Source organism: Corvus kubaryi, unplaced genomic scaffold (assembly GCF_017639235.1).
Source record: "Corvus kubaryi isolate FWS band 111438036 unplaced genomic scaffold, C.kubaryi_AGA036_p1.0 37394, whole genome shotgun sequence".
Lineage (NCBI taxonomy): Eukaryota > Metazoa > Chordata > Aves > Passeriformes > Corvidae > Corvus > Corvus kubaryi.
The window spans coordinates 15,388,078-15,414,103 of NW_024581133.1; the positions used below are offsets into that span (position 1 = coordinate 15,388,078).

The 26,026-nt window shown below is 40.9% G+C and overlaps 1 protein-coding gene across 5 annotated transcripts in view; it reads right to left on the reverse strand.

The window, feature by feature from the left end:
- Positions 1-26,026, reverse strand: part of OTUD7A (OTU deubiquitinase 7A) — a 128,868-nt gene that overhangs the window by 12,348 nt on the left and 90,494 nt on the right. For all 5 annotated transcript variants that reach the window (XM_042039166.1, XM_042039167.1, XM_042039168.1 and 2 more), the window contains 9 exons: positions 21,000-21,182; positions 19,222-19,440; positions 13,951-14,052; positions 12,418-12,545; positions 11,574-11,686; positions 5,982-6,109; positions 4,300-4,449; positions 705-819; positions 362-446 (listed from right to left, as the gene is read on the reverse strand). In XM_042039166.1, coding sequence (XP_041895100.1) covers positions 362-446; positions 705-819; positions 4,300-4,449; positions 5,982-6,109; positions 11,574-11,686; positions 12,418-12,545; positions 13,951-14,052; positions 19,222-19,440; positions 21,000-21,182 — 1,223 coding nt within the window. The remainder of the gene's footprint in view (positions 1-361; positions 447-704; positions 820-4,299; positions 4,450-5,981; positions 6,110-11,573; positions 11,687-12,417; positions 12,546-13,950; positions 14,053-19,221; positions 19,441-20,999; positions 21,183-26,026) is intronic.

Below are 26,026 nucleotides of genomic sequence, written 5' to 3' on the forward strand. Positions count from 1 at the left end.
AGCCACTCTGAACTGGGAGCTGTCCATGGGTACAAATGCATTCTCAGAAAGAAATTGGTGACCTAACAGTGGCATCAGGAGAGCAAGACAAGGTTCTGAGAAAATTATGAGAAAAGGTTTCTTTAAACTACAGACTACTGAAATATGTAACAGAAAAATTAAGATAAAAGACACATTTCAGCAAAAATTGTACAAGCAACAGTGTTATTAAATCAACCAGATAAATCTGTAAGCCTGATTGGCATCAGTGAGCCATGAGTGACTGTCCCTGCTGCCAGGACACTGAGGTGTTTGCAGGCAGCCTATCCTACTGTGCCTTATATCTGCCATGCTGTGGGACCAAGGGGGAAGTTTACCTTACCCGCGTCTCAGATGGGATGCGGATCCAGGTTACATTCATGTAGCTGTGCAGAAGATTAAGCTTTGCCTCAAGAGACAGAATCAAACTAAAGGTGAAAAAAGAAAACAAACAGTCAAAAAGCCTGAAAGAAAAAGCAGTACTTCATAACAGGGAGAGATGTAACAGCAGCCTGATTGTGATGGTCAGCTGAAGACCTCCCCATGTCTTCTGCCATGTAACCAGAGCACATGAACCAAGCCCTCACTGTTAGCAGTTCTCCCAGTACTCCAACCAGGTATGCTTCAAGACATTTTACTGCTTAACACTGAAGTTACAGAAGTTACACTGAAGTTACAGGTCTTACTTGGCCAGTCTGGTGTTATCATTGTCATCTTTTCCCCACTCCCAGTCCTTCCCAGGATCGACCGCAAAGTGCAAAGGCAGTAACTTGTGTTCAGAGTCAGTCAGGGGGATCACCGCTGAAGCAGAGAAGAAACAAGGATTGGGGTGGGGGAACAAAAATGACAAAAAGAAGAAAAGACTCAGCTGTGAAAAGCAGAATCGCTGCTTCAAGAAGGGCAGAATTTGAGTGTGCTGCAGAATTGCCTCATCCAGAGCACCACAAATGATTTATACTGGGCTCCGTTTGCCTGTTTTTGTATTTGTGCAATGAAAGAGAAGAGGGAGAGGTTAATACACTGATTGCTCCTGGAGTGAACGATAGTCACCTGTGGAGGAGGGGAGACCTCTGGAGAGAGCCACATGGCCATTTGTACTACACAATCAATATTTCCTGGAGACAGAGCCATTAGAATAGCAGAAAGCAATAAAAAATTGCAATATTCCTGCCTATCTCTCAGAGTCAGAGATTCATGTGTTTGTTAATTATTTTGTCTCTTTAGTTTAGTACCTTTGTACTGTCAAAGAAATAAAAATATATTTATATCGGCATTAAGAAACAAAGCAAGAGGCAGCTACAGTGATTTTAGATTCAAACTGAATTAACATAATTGAAGGGCAGAGATCACCATATATATATGGGTTAGGAGGTCAGTTTGAGGCCTCTGAGTGAGTGCAGTGCAAAGGCCATTACTGCTCTTACAGCCTAGCATTGCTGCCCAGCAGAGTTTTGCTCTTCTGCTCTTTCCCCTCTCTGCTCGGGCTCTGCCCTAATGACTCTGTGTCAAACCTCAGCACTCTGCCTCTTAATGACTCTGCTTTATACTCAGCACGCAGGGACCACACTCAAATGTCACAGTGTCTATCATTCATCACCAGCAAGAAACTAAGAAAAAAAGCAATGTCAGCTTTAATTAAAGCCACCAACTCGCTTCCATTTGATTAGGAAAACAAGTAAAAGCTATTGAGGGCCTGGGTAAGATCCTCGGCGTGGTGCAGATCACTGCTGCTCCTCTGACAGCCAATCAAGGCATTTACCTTTCTGCACTAGAACCCTTCAGGACTTGCCCTGGGTATTCATTCCAGACAATCCAAGGGCAATGAAACCTGGAGAAGCCACCCAAACATCATGGCACTCAGTTATTGAAACCTGCCCGCACTAGAGGTTATAACCTGTTCGTACCCTTTCTGCAGTCCAGCAAGCCACCCGCTGTCAGAGCGCAGGGACAGCGTTTCGGTCACGCACTGCCCCCGCCCCAGCAGCCGTAGCGGCTCGCTGGCCCCGTGGCTGCGGGCGGGGCCGCTCCCGGCTCAGCCGTCGCCGCTCGCGGAACTGCCCAGAAAGGCCCAAAGCGGCCCAAATCCCGCGGGCGCTGCCCCCTGCCGGCCGCGCCAGGAAATGCCGCGCTCTGCCCGGGCTGAACCGCAAACCCGGCCCCGCCAGCGCCGCTTCCCAAAACTGCACGGGATCGGAGCTCCTGAGGGAAACTCGGGGGGCATAATCAGGGAGTCTGAGTCTACAGACTCAGAATACAGCGTACTGCAAGGTCCTGGGGCACGGGAGCAGCATAAATGTACAGCAGATGTGACGAATACACTTTTAACACCCTCTGGTGTAAGCCCTCGTTTTACTGGGGTTTAATGTAGGATTTCCCCAAGTATCTGACAGAAGAGTATTTTTATGTCACGACTGCCAACAGGATCCATCCCATTCATTCCTAAAGCAAACTCCACAGCCTGCAGCACCTCCCTGACACCCAAGCAGGGTCTGCAGCTATGGTCAGTGTTGGTCCCACTTGGCAGTGGCTCTCTAGCTGGAACTACACTACCCCAAGAACCGTCTACCAGCCCTAATTCCAACAGATGGGATAAGTGACAAGCAACAGCCGCTAGTTGGTCCATCGCAGTTTGAATCACACAGTGAAAACTTTGCTGCCATTCCCTAGCTGGGTGTGCTGCCTTCTGTGCTGTGAAGGAAGTCACAGCACTTCCCAGCTCTCATCCTCATGCCTCAAGTGCCACAATTCATCTAAAAAGAACAACACTTTAACTCTTTCTGAACATGCCAGTACAACAAATTGCTGACACCGAGACTGACACAGTGCTGTTTAAAACCACTGCCACACCTCTTACAGTGCTACTCGGACTGAGCACAGCAGTGTGTGAAGCTGCAAGGCCAAGGAAGCAATCTTAGGGGCAGTTGAGACTTAGTCTGTGTTTTTCATAAACAAAGGCACAAAACATCTGCATCAGTTGAGTCTGCATGAATACAAAAGTATTTACCAGTTTTTAATCAGCCACTGGATTTCAAAACAAGACCACCCCTGGTAACCCATCAGAATGCCAGGGGCTGTGTGCTGGTAAAAAGAAGTGTCAAAATCTGTTTTAAATCCTCTCCAGACAAGGGGATATTAGCATGTTTTCTCTTTATATCTATTTATAGTAGTGTTTAAAATAATCTGATACAGGACTCTATGCCAAAGCAGAATTTCAGGCATGCACATCAGTATTTATCTGACCACATATATTTCTCAAATACAGACATACTGTCTCCTCCACTAGAGAGCTCAGCAGCTGCTTTAACATGGGTGTATGTACCTGCAGTAGTGCAGACAGCTTCAGAGGCTGTTCCTGACACTTGGTTAGAGCATAAATACTACAAGTTATAAATGGCCTGGCTCTCCAGGATGCTCCTTTTAAGAAGGTGCAGCTCTGAGCTGCATTCTGATAGCTCAAAAGCTGCCCATGTGCTGTGGCCCCTGTGCTGTTGTTGCTGACACTTGACAACTGGCTCTCCCTTGCCATGTCCCAAAGCTGCTCTGCTGACAAGGTGCAAACCCCAGGCACTGCTGGAGCATCCCTGTGCCAATCTCCCTCCTGTCACAGCACGTGGAGGACAATGGCAATGCTGTGGTTGCTGCTGGACTGCTGCAGTCTCCAACAGCAACCAGCCTGACAGCGAAAGCTACAGCATTCCCTTCATCCCAGAATAAATGCCAAATGCTCTCTGCTGCTCCACACAGCTGAAGCCTGTGCATTCGAGGCCCTGCAGTAAGAGAGGTACAATCAGGTCACACAAAACAAACACCACTTTGATTCACTGACCCTTGTAATTAACCCAGATGAACTTGTACATGAAAGTCAGTATTTAATGCTTCTGATGCCGTGCTTGGTATCTGGTAGGGGCTTCTCTCCCAGCACCTCTCCTGTGGGAATACAGGTGTAGGAAGATCCTACAGAAAGGCAGTGCTAGCCTCAAGAAGGATATTTAACATTATTGTAACATTATTGCTCTTGTAAAACCTGGAGTAATGAAGGCAGACAGATATGCCCCAGATAAATGAGGTTTCTGTCAGTCTGCTGATATTATTCCAGTTGTTAGGAAGAAATGGACTGTACCATTGTCTTGTGATTAGGTCACTCAGACTCCTAAACATGCAGCAATGAAATTTAGTGAATACTGTTTCCTTTCTGACAGATAAATACACCTACAGGTAAAAGAAAGTACTTTGTGACCTGTATTCAATATATATGCCAGTGCTGCTGTGTTTAAAGCATACCTTGTTCTCTCTGTTGGTCTTTTTGTTCCATAGAGACAAGAGCAGAGAAATGGGCCTGATCATAGGCCAGCACAAGAGGTGAGCAATGGCATCTGTTTGGTAGAACTTCAAGTGGCAAATAAATTCCTCCAAATGGTATTGGTGCAAATGCTGCAGAGAAAAAGGAGATTTTTGTAACTATGTGAAAGAACAGACAAGAGTTGTATAAACAATTGTGCTGCAGTTTTTTCAGAGCTCCAGGAGAGCAGCTTAAAGTGGGGATCAATGCACAAAACAGTCACAACAACAGATAAAATTTAATTACAAAAATGTCAGGAAATATATGAAGAACAATAAGGAAAACCTTCTGCTCTTACATAATTTTCCTTGCTCTAATTGTTTACTAGTAAAGATATTATGATCTTATAACAAAATCTTGATGACTCTCACACATGTAAGCAGAGTTGTACCTTCCTGTAATGCTTCTAGGAAGAATTATTTTCTAATAATCACCAGTAAATACTGTCAGGTCATTTGGTAACATGCTCTGCTTGTGCCTTGCATTAACAGATTTCTATAAGAAACATTACAAACATGTTAATAGTCCACACATTTCATCACACACACTGTATATATCTGAATGTACATAAACATGTATAAGTGATAAAGAAAGACTTAAAAAATCTGACAAGTAGAATTTGAATGGGATACTCCATCTGGAGGGGCAGAATTTTCCTTTGAAAGATTCTACACTTGTTTATACATATAACTATGGGAAACAGCAAGTTTGGGCAGGACAATTCTCTCAATGTTTTTGCTTCCAACCAATTATTTCTCCTTTTGTTACAAAAATGTGAGTCTTTATTGCTGAAATATTTGCAAGATGAGTTCCCCTCATGAACCCCTTGTTCTGGCTGTGACCAATGACTGCTCTGTCTTTGAGGAGTGTTTTTCAATAACCGACAGAATAATCTACATTCATTACTTGTAGTTCATAATTTGCAATGGAAACTAAAATTACGCAGTATTTTCCGGTGGAAATAAATTTCTGTAAACTCCGTCACCTGCTTAACATCCTCCTTTAATCAGCCAAACATCCCCCCTTAATTAAGTAACACCCTATCATGAACTAGAATTCTGTTAGTTCATGGTAGAAAGTGAGATTAATTTAATCCTCTGAGTCCTGCTCAGACAGTGTCCAGCTGGCTCCACATATGGATCTAACATTTGTGTACTCACATGTGCAAACTGAATAAAACATTCAAAACTTTTGAGTGAGAAGCTGCAAAGGAGTCATTAAAAACAAAAATCCATGATACACACATTTCAATTCAATTTTTCAAAGTCATATTAGATTGATTTCTGCAGAGTTTTAAGGGGCACCAAAATAACATGGCGAAATTAGAACTTTGTTCACTTAGACCAGTCAGAAATGTATTGTGTTTGTAATTTGGTGGTTATTTAAGTTAATAGCAAATATCTAGGATAAAGAGATTTTCAGCAAGGCTATATAATTAGCCTGTATTTTTTACTTTTATCTAATAGAAATGGATTGAGCATCGTTCTGTGCTATTTTTTTCTTTCAGAAGAAGGCAGCAGCTCTGCCATAAACACTGGCATGCTACAGCTGGGTCTTTTGCTGGTGTCAGTTTACAATTGATTCGATTTACAGCGGTGCAGAGGTCTCTAATAAAAGCTCTTACCTTCTCCCCCTGAGTCTCGTAACATCGTGTCTGCTACTACAACAATCGGTCTTCTCAATATATGGGCTAAGACAAAAACATGGAATTCTTCCAAGCTCTCATACACTGGATCTTCTGCATTGTCCACTCTGGAAGACACAGCAGTGAGACTTTATGAACCAGCTTGAACCAACCATGAGACTTTGGTGGATCAACACACCCCAGCAGCTGCTGCTTCTTCACTGTCACTTATATCCCCACTCTTCTGAAACCTGTATTTCAATAACTAAAGTAGGTAAAAAGAAATGGAAAGGAAAATGCATTTTTGTAAATAAAATAACAGCAGCATTTAAAAAAAGAAGTTTTCCAACTAGCATCACTATACTTTAGATCAGCCCCACAATCTTCCAGGAGATGGAAATGCCCAGCACCTTTAGAAATCCAACCTATAAAGTCAATTTTCTACCAAACGGATCATTCTTTTATATGGACTGCAAAAATAAATCTGTTAAAATCCCCACTTCTCTACCTGAACATTTCGAAGCCCTTCTATGACTGCATAAACATTTTAATGAATTTTTGACTTCAATTATCCCCTTTCTGTTTTCCCAGTTTAATGTCATTAATGTCACTACCACATTTCAAACCTTTGCCTCTGCCTGGAAACCAAAAACAAACTAGGTGGAAGAAAACTGAAAAATGGCAGGGTTGTGGGAAGCAGACAAAAGTAAAGGAATTCACTGCTAAATGCCACTTAAGAATATAATAGACTCAGAGCACAGCTTTTGTGAGTGCTGATAAATAAAGATGGGCAAGGTGGCACAGGCACACTCTTAAGTGGAGGCAGCACCTGTCCTCTTACTGCCAGCTGTGCAGGGAACCTCCAGAACTGACTGGGGTTAACTTCCATGTATGTGAACAACAGTAACAGAGCAAAAGCGTCTGGACACTGCTCCAGAGTGTGTGGGACAAACACAGCAGCCTCTCACAGATCTGACAGCATCCAGCCCACCCCTGGAACTTCACTTTAAAATCTTTCATCCCAGCCTAGGAGCACAGCAGGATGGAAATGATCACCAGCAGGCTGGTGCAGGACACATTCACTGGTCAAGCAGTGAGACACCTCTCCTTTCCTGGATCCCTCCTCCCGCAAACCAGACTCATCAGGAAATTTTTCCTGATGTTCAAACGAAATTCTCCATTTTGCAATTTCTTCCTGTATTCCTTACTGAACTCTTCTCCACAGCTGGCTGTGACAGCTTTTCAGCATTTGCAGTCCATTCTGTCACCTCAGAGTAATCTGTCAGCCAAAAGCAACTCAGGGGAATCATGTTATTGGCAAGACAATATGCCAGAAAGATTTCCAGCTATCTTCTCACATTGGTATTTCCAGCCTATCAGTCCTAATTTTTTCCTTCAAATCCTCTAATTATTCCTCACCTCCTAGCTAATGAGGTTTCTAGAAGTGAAAGGCATATTCCAGATGCAGCTGTATTCAGAGGGATCTCTATCCCTTTGATCAGCTGATACCATGCCTGACTGCACAGACTCCAGATTTCCACTGGGCTTTTTTTACTCTTCAATACCACATCACCATGTTGCTTGATTCACTATCTCTGATCATAGGCACACATTCCTATTACACATTCCACTGCTCACTGCCACAGGATCAGAGTAGCTGAGGTGGTAACGGAGCTCTGGGGAACCTTATTCAGCCCCTGCTTCAGCAGGGCCACTCAAAGCCCTGGATTGTGTCCAGACAGCCTTTGGGTACCTTCAAGGAGAAAGAGTTCACAGCTTCTCTGGGAAACCTTTTCAATGTTCAATTTTGTACCATCACTTCCAGTAATTAATGTGGCCCATTTAATATTCTTTCAGTGCCACTTGCTGAGGATTCAGTATGAATTTTCCTAAAGATTAATGAGAATGAAAAATCATCGTTAGTAAGTATCCATAGCAACCTGCCACATCCTTTGATCCACTAATCATTCCACTTGTTTTCAGGGATCTTTATGTATGCTGGCTACATGGCCACGAAAACTGTGGACAAAATAATTTTGTCAATAAAACATGGAAGCAAAGAAAATTTAAGAAATGGAAATTAATTCCTCTGTTCATGTAAAGCTAACTTTAAATAATGAAATCCACTTATACAAGAGCACGTAAATCTGCACTGCAGAACCCTGCTCAACCAGAACACTCTGATTAAATAAATTACCTCGATTCTAAGAGCAAATTAATAATAAAAAGAAAAACAAATAGAAATAAAATTCTCAGTCTGACCTATGAGACCACTAGTACTCCAGTCCAAACACAGCAGACACCTACTCAGCACTCCAAAGAGACTCCCTCTCTTAATGGAAAATCCAGTTTGTACTGCAGCCAGGAATGAAAGAAAACCTCTTTCAAAAAGCTGGAAAGGGAAAGTCACCTACCCTGCTGTTCCACCTGGCTGGCTGCTGCTCTCTCGCCTGTAAACTCTGAGCAAGATCTGTTCTCATGTCCTTGAGTTTCCTCCTAACAGCTCCCTATGGTTACCTTGCTTTCCTTGCCCACACACAGCTCCAGATTCTCAGTCCAACAGACTCTAACAGCTATTCTGAGTTTAGGGCTCGTTTTGGTATTCACATAGAGCAAGAGATTGTTGCCCTCAGACAGCAGAGATGCACTGAAACAACAACAGGGATAAAGTTCTTCAACCTGGTGATTTTCCAGAATCAGGAGATCAGAATGACACCTGAGTTCATGGCTCAGTTTGCTACCATTCCATTTCTGACACCTTTATTTTCCTGCTTAACAATCCCCAAATGAAAACCAGCACAAACCACAGCTGCAGCGCTGTAGGTGTAGGAACCTCTCCTTTGATTTCCTTACAGTGAAAGGAACTTCTCCTTTGATTTCCTTACAGTGTTTGTCAGCAGTGGGCTTCAACTCAAACACAGGAAATTGCACAGTGGAACTTTCTCTTTCATTCTTCAAGAAAAAAAGGTATCTTGAATTGACTAAAGGAAAGGAAACACAGAATGTGAATGCTCTGAGTTCCATATTTGAATCAGCACAGCAATTTGGCTGTGCTTGGCTTCAGTACTTCACTGGAACTGAAAATAGACCAGATGAAAAGAAGTATTAGCCTTTAGAAACTACAGCTAACAATCAATAAATATGTTATAATGAACCATTTCTATCTGCACCCTATAATTGCTGCATAGACTGAGCAGTTAACAAGAAATAGCACTCCTGTAACAGACACCAGATCAAGTAAAAATCATTTTAGGGCAAAGTCTTGTTAAATGGTCTAAACTAAATTCTGTACAAGGTGAGGGTCTTGCATGGCTGCAGGAGTTGTGTATAAAGAGCTGTTAAAGCACTCTTAATACCAAACCAAGTCCAAAACCTCAGAGGACACTTGCATTTGAAAGGTACTTCCTGTTTAAATGTTCTGGGTTTCTGCCTCAAATAAAACTCCAACAATGCACAGGAAGATTACAGCAGCATTCCCTCCCTTCTTCCCTATTATAAGTCCCTGGAATTTATTAATAAGATAATGCCAACAGCACAGACACAGCTAGGAGGTGACTAAATACAAATACCATCCACTTCCAGAGTCTGAATGAGCTCACACCACGACAGCACCTGGGTTTTCAACAGTGAATAACAACAGTGCTATTCACTCTCACACGAGAACAGGCTCTGACTGACAACTGCACAATGAAGGAAGGGGCTGGAATTTTCTTTTGAGAAGGATGGCAATAGCTAGGTTCTTAACAAAAAACAGGGTACAAGACATTTTCCTTTTTTCAATGCAGTTCCTTCAATTCAGTACCCCTGCTTTTGCTTGTAAATGGAGATAAATGAAGCAATTATGTTCATCTAGAATTCATGTTTTACATTTACAGAAAGAGGTGCTAATCTGTTTCAAAACAAGAATCTGCTTCATAATTAGTTTGCTCTGTGTACATGTTGGAAACAAGAACTTAAGAACCAGGTTTTTCTGTATTTTTCTCTTTTTTCAACTTCCCAGCCTCAGAATGAGAGTGCTCACAAAGGAGAAATCTTTGGAAATTTAGTGACAATTGCTGATCTCCTTTGCATGTAGTTCACTCTAAAAAATAAGTAAAAGAAGTTTGCAGGTGAATGAGGTAGCACAATTCCAGGCTTAGGTTTGTCACTGAATTCTTTTGAAGCAGCTACAACTTCTGATGCTTTAGCTAATTCTGACACCAAAGGAAAACATCTCATCTACAGTTCAAAGACTGAGGTGCTTAATATAGCACCTAACTAGAGGACATAATATACCCCATCTCAAAAATACTATTTTGATATTCCTTTTCCTTGTCAAGGGCCCTACTTTGAACATGGGATCATTAAACTGAGAAAATAATTCATTCTTCCACATTCATTCTGTCTTTGGTATGCATGTTAAGAGAACTATACATTTGCATGTTTAATAGGGTAAGTTTCTTGCCTGATCTTTCACTATTTCAAAGGAAAAATTAACTGTTGGCTATTTGTATTTATTTTACTTTGATTTGAAAAGAAGATAAATGCAAACCATGATGAGAACATTATTTATGTAACGGTACTACTCCCTGTGGAGGTACCTAGGAACTGAAGGCTGACTGCCTGGCAAAGATAACATTTGAGGGCATCTCTGACCAGAAGGTACTATGTGGTTCATGGAACATACAGAATTAAACAGAACAAGGCGAGAGAAAATTTGGGCAGAATGACCAGATTTAATAGAAATATGAACTGAACTGCATTAGAAAACGTATCAACAGGAAAATATCTACAAACATAAGAAACAAACTAGAGATTAAAATGCAAATAAATCTTTTTTTTCACTTCAGAATAGAAGAAAATGAGACACACTGTGGCTGACAACTTTTTAAGCAATGTCCTCTTGCATTCCTAGTATTACCTATCCTTAATATCACAGGGTTAAAGGGAAAATAGAATATTGTTTCAGAGCTCAAAGAATATTTTCTACAAACTTTGTTATTCTCATTGTGCTGTATGCCTTATTTTGTCAATTTACTTATCACCACATGGGATTTTCTCCAGGGGAAACAGTAGCTAGAGAAAATTATGCATGAGCAAACACTAAATATTTTTAGTGATAAACACCAGACACAAAAACTAAAGCTCCTGCATTCTGAAGGCTGGTCAATATCCTGTCCTTTTGAAATAACTGCACTGAAAGTAAGGGATGGTTTATCACAGTGACTATTTAAAGCAGATTCTATATGTGGGTCAGGGGTATTTAAATGTTGTAGATACTGTTTCATCCCAAAACTTTTCACAAATGTATTTCTGAGAAAAGCGAAATGATACTGCCAACAGGCTTGTTCCACAGGTGAAGCAATTAGGATTTAATAAATCCAGACTCTTTTGGATATAAAGTAACCTCAAGTTAGTGTGGTAACTGTACAAGAAAACTGCACGAAAATGCTAAATATTACAATGGGATATTTAGATAATTCTACCATGCCAAAAGAGTAAAACAGTTGCAAAGGCAGACTGGTGGGGCTATGAACACCTTCACTCAGTTGTGCTGTGTTGTTTTCCTACTGAGAATAAAGCCCCAGAGGTTCTGTCATGCTCTGAACTTACCCCCCACCAGTGCCCCCATTCTTGCTGAAATGCATGCGAGGCTCGCTCGACGCCAGCTTGAGCAGCTCGTTCCACTCGCGCTCCCACTCCTCTTCCGTGTATACCAAACCTGACTATGGGACAGAAGGAAATGCTGTCACCACGCTGCTGACACACAGTGTAAGCAGAGTTCTGTAGCAGTGTTTACAACTAACTTGAGTTTCACACATGACTCCGTTCAGTATCTTGGATCGTTACTATTTCAACATTTCTACTCAGGTGAAATTATACTAACTTATTAAAAGGTTCTGAACTACCAACTGTGGAGTTAGCACATTCACTTGTTTGCCTTCAGGATTACTCCTGAAAATTGGCTTTTCTAGCCACTGCTTAGGCACAGATATCTTCAGGAAATAATAACATGCTGAAGGTACAGCTTTTGATCAACAGTCAAACCAAATTTACAGATGATTTTAGTTAGAAAACATCCACTCAGTATTTGGTCACAGCTCTAAAAATCCTAATTCATGGTTCTAGGAGATCTTTCCTAAATGGGGTTCTCTCTCTTTTGTGGGTTTCATCCACTCATTTTTTAATGCTTTTAATAGCTAAATTATACATTTAATTTTCCACAGGTTCCAAACCCATCTTAGATGTTTTAGGCCCAAAACTCTGCATAGTTATACCCACAAAGCTACAAACACCTTTGCATTCTGATATGAAATTTTAAATATAAGTATCTCTTTCCCTGTGCAAAATGGCAGCACAAGGAATTTGATAGGAATCAAAACTTTCACAGCAAACTTCAGAAGAATCCTTTTAACCCTAAATGATATTAACCAGGCCGTCTTTGGGCCATACAGACCTCCTTATTCTGCTGAGTCTGTTGCCATCTCCATCTTCTTTTCAGTGCTTCCCTTTCAGCTCCACTTCTCATCATAGTATAGAGGGCTTTCCGTAAAACAAGGTCCCGGTCGTGAAATCCCCACATCCCTAAAGCAGCACAAGATGACATCCAGTTTTAAAGAAGCTGCACTGAAACAGAAATAGCTAATACATAGCTGAAGATTCCCCCTGGCAAATAATTCACTCACTGTTTTTAAGGTTTCTAAAGAAGAGAGTCAATGTAAAAAAGCTAATGAACAACATGAGGGAGTTCTAACACGTTTTAAACTTCGATTAAGGAATGACCAAGGATTTGAGCTGGTTCAGTGTTTGCTTGCAGGTAACTCCAACTTTGCTGCAAGCCATGGAATATTCAGTGCACAGGTTGGTTTTAGCTGCAGTTGCCAGCAGGCACAAGGATGTTAATGAGCACTGCAGGCACCTCTCAGAATCACAGACGTACTGGCACCCAAAGGCTCCAGCTCTTACACAGCAGGAAATTTCCTTTGGCTTCAACACTCAGAGCATTCAAGATTACAGTAAGTCTAAAAATGTAACCAGCCACAGGCGTTCAAGTTCATTTTAAGATAATGAAACATCTTTATGTGGTTGGGAATAGTAACCTACACCAAAAGAGAGCCAAGCTGTCCCCAGTCCTGTGCCCATGTTTCAGTTACCACACTGTCAGCTGCTGGGTTCAGGTCAAAATACTCCAAACATTTGCAGTAATTAACATACAAAATGAAGGAGACAAAGATAAAACGATCCTTGGAAACAGCAAAAACTCTTTTCTTACTACTTCTTTCAACAAGAGGAGTCTTCAAAATATTAAAAATCCCAGTGTTTTTAAAAAGTCACTTTTTGGAGTACTGCTGGTGGAAGATTTTAGCAACTGCAACAAAATTTAAGTTTCCTGATAATAGGTTAGGATGTAGAAAGCACAAAGACCTGCAGCTTCACAGGTTTCTACTGATTTGCAGAAAGGCTTCAAAAATCTTGTATAAACGATTAATCAATTGGAAATTATTTTAATTCACCCCAAATGCTGTTTCACATATGCTTAAACCTACAAGGAACTAACAGAGATAATAGCTTGACACTGCATTCTTGAAAACAGCACAGAGCTGTTTGAAGAAAAATCAAGAAAGTGAATGAAATTCCTTGTCCATAATGAGGACAATCCTGTAGAAGCACCTGGAATTTGCCTGTTCCAGAACTGTTAGGCTGGGAACATGAAAAATTTAAGAAAAAATACAAATCAACTGGTGTCTGTGACACATGGGTTTGGATACTCTTCCAATTATATTTTTATATCCTGATAAACCTTCTCCTTTCCTGCTTTAGGCACGCTTGAGGGAAACAACACTACAGTGAAATGTGAAGAACATACTGCTGCAGAACCAGACTTTTAATGCGAATCTTTGCATCTGATGAGTTTCTGAGCTTTGGTTGGGGCTAGAGAAGAGCAGTGACTATTTCTGGCAGTAGGTTTCCTGCCCAGACTGTCCCTTACCCAGAGAGGCAGCATGCAGGAGGCAGTTTCCATCGCCCGTTGTCGCCAGGGGCAGCAGGCGCTTGCAGCTTGTGCACACCGTGGACCACCAGTTGAGGCGTCCTGGAAAGAAAACACCGGTTATGGGGGGAGAGGAACCTGGAACAGGGCCAGTGCTCTGCACAGGCAAACACAGAGGAGGAGGGGTAACCATGAACATCCTCTTTACCAAATAAGCTTCAATGTAATGTCAGAAGTCAAAACTGAAAAGATTAGAAACAAGAAGCAGATAAACTATTCTCTACATGGATGTGGAGAAGAAGACAGCACCTTTAATTCATTTCCATCTTCCATTGTCATATACTGCATCCAGGGATGGATTTCCAAGGAGTTTATTGCCTTAATACCATTATGAACCTTGCTGTCAGTTCCCAAACAAAATCGACATTGGCCTCCCACACACACAGCAGATTACATTAAGGTAATAAAGGAATTTTTCTTTTGTCAAAGACGAAAGTAATATGTATGCAGTAATCAAGATATGTTACTATAAAGGTAAGTTTATTAAGTAAATTGTTTCAAACAGATGGATTGTTTCAACAGCTGATTCTCCTCTCATTTCCCATAGTGTAAATCATTATTAGATCTACTAAAACCAACAGCTACACTACCAGAGAATTAAAATGACACTGAAGCATAGCCTGAGGGGTAGTATAGAATGTGGCTTTTCTCTTTTGGGAATAATTAGAGAACCACTTATCCATCATTGCTATGTGAAGCATGTTTTACAGATCAAACCAGAGATTGGTTATGGAAAAGCCTGACAAGTGGACAGATATTTGATGAAGAAATAAGTCGTGAAGACTATCACTGCCCAAGGCTACACTAAAAGCAGGTAATTCCTGGCACACAGGTTGCCATGTGGTAGCAAACTGGAGTGCTAAGTCTTGGTTAAAAGGTCATATGGGCACTTCTAATAGAAAGAAAGCAAATGGGGGTAATTGTGTAACATGTCTGGGGATGAAGTAGGGCAGATGATTAACAGGGGTGAGTAGAGCTGGTACATTTCCCAAGACCTGGCAGGTCTGTGGGTAATGCACAAGTGAATAATTGAATGAATAATGCAACAGGCAGACTTTTTCTCCCCCAGTTTCTTGACTGGGAAGCTGAGAGGAAATAGCATCTATATATTTGTACAGGCAGTCTTGCGCCTAAAGTTAAACCTCCAAAACAGAAGGAAGTTCAAACAACAAATAAATGTCTTTCCATTAATAAGTTTTCATTACAAAATTATACTGAAGTTTATTTGTAACGACAGGTAATACACATTATGGGAAAAATAGTGTAGCAATATTTATTATGTATCCCAGTTACTTGTTCTGGGTACTAAGAGCTATGGAATTAAATTGTAATTAGTCAGAATGGGTTAAGAGTACCACACTGTAAAGATGCATAGAAGATCAATAAGCACATCTGGTAATCCTCAAGTGATTTTAGCAGCTGGTTTGTAAATGCACAACACCTCAGACTAGGCTTATTGTGTTCTAAATTAAATATGCATTAAAGAAGCTTAATTTAAAGCACTATTAGACAGCCTTTGGAAATAACAAGATCATTTTCAGCAACTCCTGCATCTGTGAAATGACAACTTGCCACCTGTTTTTAGCACAATGTTTTGGTGGAATCATATTCAGCAAAAAGTTACACCAAGGTGCTGTGTAAATCATCATTAGAAGACCTAAAACCACACAGACCTTAGGTAGGAAATAGGAATTATTTAGGAAATAATTATTTAGGAAATTATGAGTGGCATTGCTTTGCAGATTAACTAGCACCTATTGGTAATAAATGTCAAAGTCTGGTGTTTATGAATCTTTTGAGTAACAGGAGGTTTCTATAAAAGTGATTTTCTGTCAAGTGCATTCTGCAAAAAGCATTTGTGGGCTTGGTTAACATCACAAAGCTTATGGCTGGCTGAAAAAAAATAGCAGATATGGGTTTATTATTGGATTTTAACAAAAAAGTGCATTTTCATTTTTCAAATCTAGTGGCTATAGAGGGTCCCTTCAGGGAAAAAAACAGGAAAATGGAGCTTAAATGAAAACTGAGATCAAACATTCCCAGAATTTTGGTGGATTGGCTTAGTGGACATGAAGCCCAGGCTTAACAGCATATTTACTTTGGCTGTAGCTGTATAAAATGCTTCTTAGAAAACACAAACATGAGCACAGAAAGAAAAGTGGAGGAAAACAGTCCTTGGACTTTCATACAGTATACTTGTACTTTTTGTATTGAATTGTATTTCAGCACTGCAATAGAATTGGTTTTTCTTTTTGTTAAAAACAGTGTTAGACGAGCCATTCCTCTGCCTGTACTGTTTTTTAAAACACAGTACTTCAGTACAGCAGAAGTTTTCATAATATCTCTCTTTGTGTCAACCCACACATTACCAACACACAGGGGAGCACGTGTCTATAATGAAAATCAACTTGCCACAGCAAAATATTTAGAATTATAAAATTGCTTTCACACAGACTTCATTTAATATTCTCAGTACCTCGAGCCATCCTCTGTTGAACAACCACAGCGGTTACTGCCAGAGCTCACAGAGATCAGTCTGCCCATTACTTACAGGCTGACTTCATTCCAATTCTGGCAATAATCAACAGCTGAGTTTATAAGATGGACAAAACCTCAAAATGTTTCTATGAATGTGATGCATTGTGTCCTTTCAGAGGAATATTTGGAAAGCAATCACATTAAGGAGCAAATAATACATTGCAGCAGTGGGGAGTAAGTAAATCATACTGCCTTTCTTTGGGCCTTTCCTTTATCATCTCACACAGCACTTTGCAGTAAATCGGGAATTTTGTTCTGAGCTTCCATACAGATACGATGTAACCAGGACATTCTGTCACATATAGATATCACAGTAGCAAGAGTTTAAGCACATAAAAAAAGAACATAAAAGCCTTACAGGCTTTTACAGACACCCAGCTCATATGGCCACTTCAGAACCCATGTGTGACACCGTTAGTGGCAGTTCTGCTCTCCCAATCCAAGCTTTGGGAGTAGTAAGCTGTTAGCTCCTAGCAAGTTTCCTCCTCCTTTTGCCTAATCAGCTTCTTTTCTATTTCTTTTCTCTTGAAATTCATGGCATTATACCCATTATACTCCTCTCTTCCTTTAACAACATCCCCGACCTCAGCTACAGAAGCTACTGTCCTTCATGGGGTTTGGTTTGAAATAGATTTTAGGCTCTTTGCAGGAAATGCACCTCATCTTTTAGTTTCTTTATGTCATTGACCAAACCATAGTCAAACTGTTGGTAGGAGACAATAAAATGTCTAATACTATGTGGCTTTCCTATTAATTCACTCTTCATTTTGTACAACAAATAAATTAAATAGGCACGAAACTGAATATCTTTACATCTAGAACAAAGACAAAAGGTTTGTTTATATGAAGCCTTACATGATTTTCTTAAGCAAACTGTTTGATCTGTTTAACTTACTTGAAATGCAGAAGTGTTTTCCAGGAAGTTCCAGGTTATTTGAATGAAAAGTTCACAAAGTAAACTTAGTCTATGTAGGCTACAAGGATAACTGTGATCAAAACCATGAGTACTTCGAATGGTCAAACCCCCTCCTTTCCAGGATGCAAGAGGCTCTGGGGATGAAGGGACTTTTCCAGTGCGTGTCAAGTTACTGCCCTAATTAATGTGAAGAAAAGAATAAATGATTTATTCTAATTTTCAGAGAGATTTGAGAGGAATGCTAAGAGGCAGCAAATTTGGTAGTCTGTGCAGCCATTTCAAGTTCAAAGCCAGCCAGCTCTGTATGGATTAGAGGATATCAGCCCTAAATTCCCCTATTCTCTGATTTTAAGGTCAGAAAGCCTCTGTGATCCTCTAGTTCATACTAGACTCTAAAGGCTGTAATTGCACTGAAGCAGGTAGGTCAACAGTGGTACTGTACCAAGGTATCTTCTGATATCCCTATGGAATTCAGAAGGTTTGGCAGAGCTGTCAGAGGAAGAACCATCCTATTTTTTCCCCTGTCCTCCTTGGGTTAGCTAGTTCTTAGAGAAACTGGATATATTTTCTTGATAGGTGACTTGCAGTTTTCAAGTTTCATAGTTGCCTTGGTAGCATTCCTACCTTATTTTATACTGCTCTTTCTCCCAGAAAAAGGCCTTCTGAACACTGCTTGGGGTTCTTCTGGTTGTTTGTAGGTTTTGTTTCTTTTTCCTTAAGTATTTACTGTTTGAGGCTATTATCTAAGTATGTCTGGCTTTTCAATTACCAAAGCCAAAAAAGAGCACATGACAACACCTTGTGAGCACTCTGTGGGACACCAGATGAGCAGAGCTCCTGCCTCAAACCAAAGATGCCCTTTATCTCAGTGCACCTTATGCACTTTATATGAGTTTGGGCTCACACAGGACACCAGGGCTGGAGAACAAATCTCAGATCAATCCAGTGTTACACAAGCCAGTAGAGCAATCCACAGACAAAAAAAGCAACTGTCTATTCCATATCCCAAAAGCAACCATGAAATCTGATTTTACAACTCTTTTATATCACCAGCATTGGGCATTTCACTATACAGATGTGTTCATTTCATGGTTCATTAACACTCCTGCTGTTTCATAAGGCACCAATACTAATTTTAGATAGATTTTTCTATATCCTTCAAAATTGGCTTAAAACTTTAAACTACTAATAGATGTGAATTAACATTAATTTTAAATATCTACACTTCTTTCCCCATGGCAATACTGAAGTATTACTTTAAAATTATGGAGTTTCTCATTACAAAAAATAATAAATACATAAAATACATATCTAAAAACTATTTTCTCAAGCGGCAACACAACTTGAAGACGCTTCCTTTCACAGTCACTGCAAAGTCATTTCCTCATGAGAACTGCAAGTACCAACCCCCTCTGACCATCCAGACTCATGTCCTTCTCTATTGCATGACTTCCCCCTCAGTCCTTTCCTTCCTCTCCCAATTACTTTATTAATGAAATTTGACAGTTTTTCTGTAATGTTTTAAAGGAAACACAGGATTGGGATATGTGTCATTTGGCAAAGAACACAGTAGTTCTTTTACTCTCTGGCTTTTATTTCCCAGGCAGGATGTGCAAGCTCCGGAAGCACAGCAGGATTAGAAATGCCAACCCAAATGTTGGATTGGCCACCTACTGACATCCGAGGTGTTCACTCACCTACTGCCAGACACCCACGGTGTCACCCAGCTGCTGCCGGACACCCATGGTGTCACCCACCTGCTTGCTCCAATGCAACCATGGTGGCCTGCTCGATTAAGTCCCGCTCAATGAAGCTCCTGAAGTCCTCACTGTACACGCTCAGGTCTGGCAGCTGGAATGTGTAGATGGGCATCTCCAAAGGGAACTGCTCATTGCTGCAGTCATTTGCTACATGTGAGCGAGCAAGGGAGACTATGGCTGAGCTGGCATGGGAAATCCCTCTGGAAAGACGCTTTTCTGTAGAGAAACCAAAGAGAAGTTACAACCTGTACCACTGCATAAAAGGCCAACAATGCCAAGGCTGGTGAATGCACATTCCTTTCACTAGGAATTTATTCCACTTCTTATTTGCTACCTTTTTCAGGTTATTTCTCTGCTGTAAAAGATTGCTTGTTCCTATTACAGATCCCTTTGGCAAGTCAGGGGATCTTGACTCTCCTTCTAGCAAAACAGACCACCAGTAAAAGTAACAAGATATGAAAGACAAGTATTCCTATAAAATATTTTCTTGATGTATCTTAAGTTTTTAAAGATTCATTGGAAAAAAATTTACTGACAGACAGATGATACCACTCCATCACCCCTCCCAGCACAGCCCAGCCCTCCCCTTCTGGCTGCATCCTCCACTCCTTGGTGCAAACCAAGGTGCTCCTTTCCCTTCTCTGCTCCTCCTGAACACCTCTAGTTCCACATGTCAATCAGAGGTGGCTCTCTGACCATGAGATCCTCAGCTACAAGCTAAGTTGGCAGCCAGGTTCCTGTCAGTCCAGGTGGTCAAAACCAGATGTACCCCACTAAACATCAAATGGACATTTCAGTGCAAACTGTATCCTAAAGAGGATGAAGGGACATGGTTTTATCAACAGTGCTGCTCTTCCTCCCTTTATTTGTATTCAGTGCTTTAAGGAGTCATAAGAAGCATAGTTCCTTTTCTTATGATAGAAGTCAGCAATTTTTAAGGAGCTTTACTGAAACTCCTAAGTACTGATGCTATTTCCTGTTTAATAGGAGGGAAGAGGCAGCAGGAGAAGGGAAGCCCTTCTGTTGCTTTTAATGACTGCACAGAAAGCCATCACCATGCTACTGCTATTACCTGCCTACATGACAAGCTGTCAGACCTACAGATTTATTTTGGTGCAAACTACAGCTTCTTGAGAAATTCATAGGAAAAAACTGCAATCCAGCAGAGGGAAAGCTGAAATAAAGCCCATAAGAGGTCTGCAAACAAAAAAAGCAAATTCTAATGCTTATCAGCTTGTACTAGAAATTAACTGTTAGAGGTAGTTGACTAATTTTTCTTAAGGTTTCAATTTCTATTCAGCAGGGGATATGAGGCAGTTTCTGTGGAACCATAAAAAAATGAAATTTTAAAGGTGAAAGTTATTCATAGTCTTCATAGATCCTATTCACATACTGTGAGTAAGAATGCAAAGAGTGAAATACGGATTTTTAAACCTTTTTGTTTTTTTGTTTCAATAAGCATGGAAAACTATATACAATAGTGGTCTGTGACACCCTCTAATTAACTCCTTTCATAAATACCACAGGACTGCTTGTGGACAATATATTTTGTACTTTAATCACACATTAAAAAAACTACTTGCAGAAGTGAGGCAGAGCTCACAACCACGAAAACATGAAAAATAGGGTCTAGCAGCAGCTCTGAGCCCCGTGACAATGACACAGCTCACAGGCTGCTGGCACACGGCCTTCCACTCTCTGCAGCCAAGCACAGCTTCCAAGCAGACAGGTCAGAGACCTGCCCATCCCCTGAAACCTGGCAGAGGAGCTCTTACCTTGGGCGATGTCATCCTGTCTTTGCAGGCAGGGCCTCTCAGCCTTGGTCACCTGGGGAGGCTGCTCTGGCTCCTGCTGCTTGTAAAACCTGCCCTCGTTGAACACCTGGGGCAGGTTGGCCGTGTGCACCTGCCGCAGCTCCTCATAGTCATTCAAAGCTGCTGTCAGGTCCCAGTTCTTGCCTGCAAAACAGCAAAGGAACCATGTGCTCACCTCTGTCTGGGGAGCAGCAACCCCCACCACCCTGCTGGGGGCACACCCATCCAGCCTGTAGCATCCCAACACAGCAGTACTGTGGGAAAAAGTGTCAAAGCCTGCTACCATTGAGTGAAAGCCTTCATCTACTACTCTCCTCTCATCCACAAACCCCAAATCTGTGACATTGTATCACAGGAGGTGATCAAGGCCAGGACTTCTGACTTCTCTTGCTCAGATTCCAATCAAATGGCTCCAGAAATCAGCAAGTTAAGATGCACTCTAAATCCCACCTAGAGGGAGCAATAATTTACATTTGTGTGGTTGTATTAATAATAAATAATAATTAGGAGCAATGATGGACAGACAAGAGTGATAGTGTCATAGCCCAAAAGAGTGAGAAACTTTCTTATCTTTCGTTTGCAGAACAGCTAGAAGGCAAAGACAAAATACTTTGGGTCCCTTTATCTCACACGAGAGAGAACTTGCTCTCTCTGAGATTTTAGAAACCTTTTAGAAAGCAGATAATATAGGACAGTGTTCTGTAACAAAGCCTGCAGTGAGAGACTCAGCCAGCGTGGTTCCATGTCTGTGTGAGCTGCTCATGGAATCTGTCAGCACAGAATCCTCTGAAGGATTTGCTTCCACCTTCCACTTCAGCATATGGCTCTGGCCAGCAACCACAGAATGCAGGCCGATATCCAGAGATGCACAAGTCTGTGTAGTACAAGTGGTGAAATGGTACTTGTCATTCCCAAAAAATCATGAAAAACATGTTGAAATGTCTGCCTGCTATTTTCAAAACAATCCTGCTAAGTTAAGATACAGATGTCCACCATTCTCCAAGTACTTGTTTCTAATTGGAAAATTTAAAATATTTAATAACAAGAAGAGAGACCCTACAAATTATATGAGACTTTCAGAGCTCTCCACAAGCACTTTTCCTGGGAATTCAAAAGTAACCTGATTCTGACTAATACATGATTTATTACACCATAGAAGGTTGTCATTTAATATACTTTGAGAAGCTACATTACCTGAGTAACAGTTAAAGATAACTTACTTGCTTACATGAAGGAGATAGGCTAAATATAGTACAAAGCAGTTTTAAACAGATAAAAGAAAGCCTTTTACTGTTACAGTCATATCTGCGAAGAACAAAAACCTAACTGAAGAAGGAAAAAAATAGCACAAACAGCTGTTACCTACAGGGTTGAGCTAAACTACCTCAGGTTTTGAAGTACTAACAAAATTGTGAAAGGAGAATTAGTATCATTGAGCAAGAATGTTATCTAGGTCCTGAGCAGACCACAATATAAACCACCATGTGAGCCATACAGAATTGTTCTGTCATTATGTAATCTCCTATTAGAAAGTCTGTAGGACAAAATGTAAATTCAGTGAAAATTGTCAGAGATCCTGGAACAAGCACTTCAGTTATTGCCAGCATTTTTTTCACTAAAAGTCCCACATAGAGTGAATGGCTGTAATCCAGTCAGGGCTCTGCTCTAACTTTTCATACATCCCAACCAAGTTACACAACCCAAACAAGCACAGCCATGAGTGTGTTCCCAAAACCAATCAGTGTTTGGAGCAAGAACTGCTTTTCTTTCGTCCTGGTTTTAAGAAGCACTTTAAATATATTTTTTAATTCTTCTTCTCAACCGTAAAAACAATAAAGTAAATTTTTTAAAAAAGTGAAGGTGGCAATAAACATAATTATAGGAAATGTAGCTTTAAACAAAACATTATTATTCTAGTATTGGCAATGCTACAAACCCAGGTCTATGTGACCCCCAGGAACAACCTGGATTCATTGAGAGTACAGATCCCTGAGTGCCAGACCTGTAGCAGTGGAACACAGCATTTCCCAGGGCATTCCCTGCAGGTCACCTGCTCAAGGTTTTTTCATGTGTAAATTCTGAAGCTAACAAAAATCCCAGGGCATGTGCTGTAAGTGGCTGATGTGTGACAGGGCTTTGATGCCTGTAACAGGAAAGCAGAAAATGAGCAGACTCACAGAAATCCCACTAGCCTCAGTTTTAAGCTAAATGCAATCATCTTCTATAAAAGCTCTGTCATAAAAATTACATTGAGCCTTCAGAAAGCAGGCTCACAGTGTGTTGCATTTAAAACTGGTTTGCACAGCGGCTCTTGAGTTATGCTCCATGGTACATTATAACAACTGAACTTCTAATATAGACTTGAAACCTTACAAAAATTAAGATTTCTATATCTAACACAGAAATATTTTATTTTCAAATCTCTCCATGTCCCTGGAGTTGTCCCCATCTCCAGTATAGAAGCACCAATTCAGCACCAAAACCCTAAACTTCAGAGAACCAACACAGGAAATTATCATTGGACTCATTTTCCCTAAATTTGCTGGAGCCTCCAAGCATTGAAATGCAGGAAAAACATTCAGCCAAATTAAAGAACATAATAAGGACCTTTCCATCTCCACGAAGGAGTGTTTTTGAAAATTAGCCACCCTCACTGACCAGCGTAAGTGTTCCCAGCTGCCCTCTCTACCGGGAAGACAGAAGGTTTTCCCCCTTTGCCCCTCTCCATTTGGTTTACACTTTCACAAGTAAATACAACGGACAAATCTTTTGTTTTCCCCATTGCCCATTAAAAAAAGAGGAGAATTCATCAGTTTGGGAGAATTAGCAAAGAAAAATCCTAAGTGAAAGTAAAGGAAATGAGAGGCAGCAAAGACAATTAGAGGAAAGGAAGAGAGAACCAAACTAAGGATTTTATGAAAGACACTGAGTGAAGAAATACAAATAGGTACAAAAATTTAATGCAGTGCAAAATAAATTTTAAAAAATTAACAAATCTAATAAAAAAGATTATGTGATTGGGACCACAGGAGCAGACTGCAGAAGCAAGAGGCAAGCTGGGAACAAATCAGGAAGATTTTTAAATTCAGAGATGTCCAGAGCAGATGATCTGAACAAGGATTTCTATCAGTGTGACAGGGTAGGTGAGAAAGTTTCAGCTGGAAGTTACTGAGGAAATTAGTGGGGCTTGTGGTTGTGGAGATGAACAGAACTAACACTGCCTACCTCTCCTCCTTTAAACTTTGCATACTAAAAGCTTTTGAATTTCTAAAACTGTATCTTATTACATTAAGAACCAAGTTTTGAGAGACAAAAAAACCCCTGAGTTATGCTGGGTTAGAAATGACAAAAATAAATTCATATAACATGGAAAACAAACACATCCTCCCACCCAAAGCCTGCAGGGCAGGTCCCTCCTTCCAGTCTTGCCCCTTGTCAAACAAGTGGCATTGGCCTCCTGGTTTGGAGCAGACTGCACAGAGTCCCTCTGGCACTAGAGAAGGGAAAGAGGAAGTCTTCTCCTAAGTTCTGTTTGTATGTGTCTCCCATGTTCTTCTCTGACATCTCCCAGACCCTGCTCCTCACACAACTCCCTTCTCTGTCACATCTCTCATTTTCTTTGCCATCTCCTGCACAGGCACCCAAGAGAAAGGGCCAATTTTTCCTACCCCTACAGAGGTTACGCCTCAAGTATAAATAACAGGCAATTACTTTATTTTGCATAGTTTCATCAATTAAGTAAAAGCTTTTGTTGCAATTTGACAGACAAAACCAACACAAGACTATTTTTTAGACTGTCTGCTATTTTTGTTTCACTGTTACTTAGATATCTGATGCACCTTGGTCACTGACTGCTTCTTTGTTTACATGACATATTATTGTATTTTAAAAGGCACTTCAGAGGTATAACAACATTATTTCAGTGCACACAATCACATCAGATGACAAGTCACTAGCAGCTCTGTATCAGTAACAACCTGATTGCTCCAAACCAGCACCAACACAGTAGGTTTGCAGGAAAGGCTTCCAGAATGGCCAGAGAACATCAGTCACCAAAAAAGCTGGAGCAGCACAAAGCTGATTAGAAAACACAGGTAGTGAAAACATGATCAGGGTGCTGGAACCAAATCAATTCACTGACTGAACAGAAAGAACACTCTTACTGAGCAATTGCTTCCTGAACAGCTACATGTGCTATGTGAGTCAGCAGGTGTGAAATTTAACAGCACTCAAAGGTCTCTGCTTTGAAACCAAGTCCTTCTTGTTTGGAGGAAAAACAACAAAACACCAAAAAAATAAGTGCAGCTGAGTAAGGAATAGAAGATACCCTGTGGCTGAAGGCTGGTACTGATGTTTTAATGTCAGAGATAGCAGACGCCTACATAAAAGGGAAATTCAAAAATAAACACAGCTACACTGTGAAGCTTCTGCCCTAAATAATAGTTGCTTGAATAACAACAGGAGGCATCATAAGCCTGAAGAAAAACCAGAGATTTAGATAAAACAATATATGGTCTAAGAAGCCACTTACCCATTTTTGCCTTACCACCTCAAACTAGATTAGCAGAGGGTTAATAAACAAAATGCTAAGGAACAGCACTACTAGAATTCACCTTAGCAGCATTCATAAAATTATAGACTCAAAGAATGGTTTAGGTTGGAAGGGACCTCAAAGATCATCTCATTCCAACCCCCTGCCATGGGCAGGGACACCTTCCATGGGACCAGGTTGCTCCAAGCCCCATCCAACCTGGCCTTGGACACTTCCAGGGATGGGGCAGCCACAGCTTCTCTGGGCAACCTGTGCCAGCCAGGGTGTCACCACCCTTACAGGGAACAGTTTCTTCCCAATATCTGATCTAACCCTGTCCTCTTTCAGTTTGGAGCCATCCCCCCTTGTGCTATCACTCTCATGCTCTTGTCAAAAGCCCCTCTCCAGCTCTCTTGGAGCCCCTTTAGGTATTGGAAGGTGCTCTAAGGTCTTCCCA